This window comes from Pteropus vampyrus, unplaced genomic scaffold, assembly GCF_000151845.1.
Source record: "Pteropus vampyrus isolate Shadow unplaced genomic scaffold, Pvam_2.0 Scaffold40, whole genome shotgun sequence".
In the NCBI taxonomy this organism is placed as follows: Eukaryota; Metazoa; Chordata; class Mammalia; order Chiroptera; family Pteropodidae; genus Pteropus; species Pteropus vampyrus.
The window spans coordinates 7,702,995-7,708,202 of NW_011888821.1; the positions used below are offsets into that span (position 1 = coordinate 7,702,995).

The 5,208-nt window shown below is 55.9% G+C and overlaps 1 protein-coding gene across 1 annotated transcript in view; it reads left to right on the forward strand.

Moving 5' to 3' along the window:
* ABCC1 (ATP binding cassette subfamily C member 1) overlaps positions 1 to 2,026 on the forward strand; it is a 126,668-nt gene extending 124,642 nt beyond the window's left edge. Inside the window, exon 29 of the mRNA XM_023529668.1 lies at positions 276 to 2,026. Coding sequence (XP_023385436.1) covers positions 276 to 470 — 195 coding nt within the window. The 3' untranslated portion in view covers positions 471 to 2,026. The remainder of the gene's footprint in view (positions 1 to 275) is intronic.
* Positions 2,027 to 5,208: the final 3,182 nt, after the last annotated feature.

Here is a 5,208-nt window from a genome sequence, read left to right on the forward strand (position 1 = left end):
TCAGGCAGTGGGGACTCAGCAGGGAGCTGCCAGACACGAGCCTGCCTAAGGGACCTTATAGATTAGTTGGGGGCCAGCTGCAGAGATAGACAATAAACACAGCAACAAATAAAAGCAAATCGTGCTGGGAAGGACATGTAGAAGGTGACAGCGAGTATTGTGCGTAATATCGCCAGACTTTGACTAGAAATAGGGGTCGAGGACAGACAACCAGTGGGAAAGCCTGCTGGCCGCTTTGTAAGTTCTAGACGAAGGTCTGAGGGGCCTGACCCGAGGTGGGGACTTGGCCAGTTGCGCTCTCGAGGGCGTGGGGTGCCAGCCCCTTCCCTACCGCTCATGTCTGCATCCCCTCCCCTTGCAGGGTGATCGTCCTGGACAAAGGAGAGATCCGGGAGTGCGGCCCCCCATCCGACCTCCTACAGCGGAGAGGTCTCTTCTACAGCATGGCCAAAGACGCGGGCTTGGTGTGAGTGTCAGATGTCTGACCCGCAGATGTCAGATGTGTATGTCTGGTCTGACCCGCAGGGCCCACACGCCAGCATCCCAGAACAAGTCAGCTTCCTGGGATCCCGCATCCAGAAACCAAAAAAAAAAAAAGAAAGAAAAGAAAAGAAAAACCAAACCCCAAAAAACCAAAACACGCACAAAGCAGCCGTCATCTGGCCCCTGCCTGGAATTGGCGGTGAAGGAACAGGAGAGACATAGAGACGCGGCCCACCCAGAACCACGCGCCCTCGGCTGCGTTACCCCACAAGACACACACGTGTCCTCACACCCCTGAGAACGCACGCCCATGTCCTCCGTGCTCTGCGGGGAGGTGTTGGAGACATTGGTTGTGGAAAATATGCTAGTGACCAAATCCAGCCAACTGCCTCAGATCTCGTCAGCCAAAGTCTGTGGATTCCAAGTCTTCGAGAAGCGCCCCGGCCCCCGGCAGCTGTCCTCAGCACCTCCAACGTCCTGGTCTGGCTCTGCCCAGAAAGCTTTGTCTCCTCGGGCCGCAGCTGGGAGGTGAGGGGCCAGGTGAAGGTCATCCTCACCCTCGGGCACTCCTTACCCACCACCTGGTCTTCCGGGCGCCCTGACGCTGGGAACCGAGGGCCCAGCACTGCCTGCACCGGGGACTTGCTTCCCAGGCCACAGGCAGCCTCGTCACCCCCTCACGTCTCACCGATGGGACTTGCCTGGACCTACAGGTGGCCCGGACCTGGGACTCCTGGGCCGGGAGGTCCTCTTTCAGTGTTGACTCCCCGACTTGGTCGCTCACCTCCTCACCCGCTCCAGCCTTTTCCTTGCCTCTGTTGGCCCGTTGCCGGCCTGAGTTTACGCCTTCAGGTACCTGACAGGTCAGCTCATGGTCACAAAGCCAAGAGCACTGGGCACCTCCAAGTATGGCCGGTTGGAATTGAGCTCCGTTGAGTCCTCTCGTTTTTAGATTTCAGTTTCTCGCCCTTGGCCTCTGGTTTAGCTGTCAAGGGTGGCAGCATGGAGAACTGGACATTTAGTTATGGAGTGTCTTCCAGGACAAGAAAAGGACCCATTTATGAGTATCAGTGATTTCTTTTCTTTTTCTTTTTTTTTTTTTTAAGTACTGCTCCCATAGAAAAACAGTCTCGACTTCTAATTCCTTGGGAGGAAGTAGTGGGCTGGGGAGCAGCGTTCCCAGGGAATAGCTGAGTTGGCCTGGCATCAGACAGTCGGTCCCTGCGTTCCTGGAAGGAAATGGAGACGGGGAGCCCTTCGAGGCCTGTCCCTTAGGTCTTGCAGTTGGAGACCAAAGGGAGACCCAAAAAGCAGAAAGAGGTCCCTGGCGGCCCCAAGTTTCATACTTGCTCTGAATGGCATGGCTGACTTCAGACCCAGAGAAACATCTTTCTTCCTTTGGCCGGAAACATATATTTATTTTTTGTAAGTTATACCATTCTTTCACAATAGATAAACCAAGTTTTTCTTGGGGATCTTTTTGTAATGACTTACACTGGAAAATGAGAACATTTGCAAACAATTTGCAGTAAAAAAAAAAAAAAATTATTTCTTTCTAAATGACGATTCTATTTTCTTTGAGGCGTGAGCGCACATTTTTGGCCATCTCTTCCGGGAGTCAGCATGGAGCACCCTCTCACCTGTCGTCTCGAGGGGGCGCTCTTGTCGGAAATGGGAACCAAGAGTTAAGAACCAGGTGGGGTTTAGTGGGGGGTCAGCATGGCACAGTGGACAGAGCCTGGGCTCTGGGGTCAGACAGACCCGAGCTTGGGGCCTGCCCTTGGCATTTGCCGGCCTTGCGACCCTGAGCAATTCACTCAGTCTCCGTGCCTCAGTTGCCCTGTCTGTAAAATGGGGCTAAACATACTTACTTGCCTGCTGGGATCGTTGTGAAGATGAGCAGGAATGTATGAGTGACACCCGTGGCCCAGGTCGGGTGCTAAGACACAGGTGAGGCAAAATTCACGCATGGCCAAAACTGGCCTTGAGAATCCCTTTGTGTTAGTCAGTATGGGCCAGACTGTGCTGCAGTAACAAATCAGCCATCAAGTCTCCGGAAATAAATGCAAGGGTTTATTTCTCGTGCACACAGTTCCTCTGCAGGGCCACCGCCTTCTGTGTAGCGGCTGAGAGAGCCAGACTCTTCCAGTCCTATGACATCGCGTCTCAGGGGCTGAAAACAAGGTCGCCACAGCATGGGAAGGTAGAGTGTGGACGACTGACACCCACTCTTAAGTGACTCAAACCAGAAGTGAAGTCAGTCACTTCTACTCACAGCTCATTGGCCAGGATGAGTCACATGGCCCCTAGCGGACCACGAAGGAAGCAGGAAAGGAAAGTCTGTCTCCCTTTGTGAGTTTATGTGGTTTCCGAGTTCGGGATAATGGGGCGATGAGACCAGGGTATTGGGTTTCTGAGTTTGAATTGGGTGAGTCTGGTTAGTGAGGAGTGCCTGCAGTGGGGGAGAACGCCATCTCTGCTGCACCCCAAAACCATGCACCAAGTCCATTCACAGGTGGAGCATGCTAGCCCCGCCAGTCTCGCCTCCGTCCCCCAATTGAAGTTCTCTTGCGTGAGGGACTGTGAAGCGTGAAGGTGCTTGGGGGTGGGGGGCGGAGCAGGAGAAGCTGGCGGGGTTAGCACCGTCAGAGTAAGCAGTGTTTGGATGGCCAGGTGGGGAGCCCGTTTCGGATGCGAGGTGTGTCTCTGTCTCAGAGCCTGGCCCTGAGCATTAAGGTCCCAGGTCAGATCCTGAACAGCGTGCAACCTGGTGTGCGCTGTGGAGGTGCACTGTGGGTACCCAGGAGAAGTCCTGGGCAAGAGGAGGCGGGGTACAGCGCTGACCCCGAAGAGGGGGTGCAGCCAGAGGCACCAAGGCTAGGGGGATTGGGGGTGCCTGCGTACCTGCCCATGCAGGTGAGTGCTTCCGTGCCAGGGGAGGAGAAAGGGGGACGTAAGCTTTGTTTGTGCACCTGCTATGTGCCAGGCCCGGGGATCCCCCAGGCCGGAGTGGGGAATCTGGCCTGACGCTTCCCAGTGTTAACCTGCCTTTCTGTCTTCATTCTCACACCCACACCCTGTATCCGGCCCCACTGCAAGGTCGACTGACTTCCAGAATCCAACCAAAACACCCAGGAATGCACCGCTTCCGACCCCTCCCATTGCTGCCATGCTGCTTCCGGCACGTTGTCTGTCCCTTGTGTGCCTACGACAGCCGACTCAGAGGCCTCCTGCCTCTGCCCCGCAGTCTGTTCTCCACCCAGCAGCCACAGCGATCCCGTAAAAACACGTCACAATCCTCCTAGGGTCCCCATCTCGGGGAGAACAGCCACAAGGCCCTGCACAACCTGGCTTCCTGTGACCTCTGCCCTCAGCTGCCCCTTCTGGCCACCACTCCTCAGGCCAGTCCGGCCATACTCACCGCTCTGCTGTTCCTCCAATATGTGGGACACAGCTGCGCCTCGGAGTTTTCCCTGTTTCCCCAGATGTCAACGTTCTGTTCTGCGTCTGTTTCACAGTGGCAGCTGCATGGGAGTGGGGCGTAGTCTGTCTATTCCCTGCCGTCTCCCCACCGCCGAACAACGGCAACCCGCAACCAACCGGCGGCTGCATTCTCTGATCAGGACTGAGCCCTCTGCATCGGGGCCTGGGCCGCGTGTGACATCACTGGGGCTCTAGAACTTGACTGTAAGAAGCCGCAGGTTCCTCACTGGTAAAACTGGGATCATTGTATTTACCCAGCCAGGTAGTTGTGAGGATGAAAACGTCAGGGAGAAGCACCCAGCGCCATGCCTGGCCCTTAGGATACCTTTAGGCACAGCGAGGCTATTCACTCATTCATTTTTTCATCTGTCTGTCCACCCGTCCATCCACCCATCTACCTATTCATCCATCCACCTGTTCACCCTCCCATCCATCCATCCATCCATCCATCCAGTCATGCAATTGGCATTTACTGAACGAACGAACCCTCCAGTGTGCTCTGCATCGTGCCAGGTGCTGGGGAAAAATGCAGTGAACACACACAAATCCCTCAGCTCAAGGAAGGAAAGCCCTTTCCTTTTCTTCTGGTGGGATTCTGGAGGAGTCAGCTCTCACCGGGGAGCTGGTGTTCTAGAGCTAAGGAAGAGTGTGAGGCGCAGGGTCGCACAGTGGTTAGGAGATATGCTCTGGGACTCACCTGCCTGGTTCAGTCCCTCCTTGCTTATTACCCTGTTATCTGTAAGAGGGGCGTAATGATAGCACCTCGCTCATCGAAGCATCCTGGTCAGGTGCAGAATGCTACTGCCTTCCTCTTCCAGTGTGAGGACCGCCTGAGAGGCTATGGCAGGCATGTAGAGCTGTGTGTGTCTGCATGGACAGTGGAACGGGAGAGGGTAAGGACCCACTGAGAGAGGCACTGGCCAGGGATGTCTGTATGTGACTTTCCCAGATCTGTGTTCCACCGGCCAGCCAGGCCCTGCTGACAGGGGCCCACGGCAGCGGGGATTAGCGGCCTGGTGGCCTTGTAGGCTGGTCTCCAAGGAGCAGCGGTGTGGGCCAACGGCAACCTCGTTAGGGGGCTCGCGTGGACCTGGCCCCTGGGGCCCACGCTCTGCTCCCTGGCGAACCATCTCCCTCCGTGAAAGAGGCCTTTGTGGCTCTGAATGACCGTGAGCGAGATTTCCGGACACACAGCTGCCACCGCCTTCGCCTCTGGTCTCTCTGCTGGGAAGCCGGGTGGCT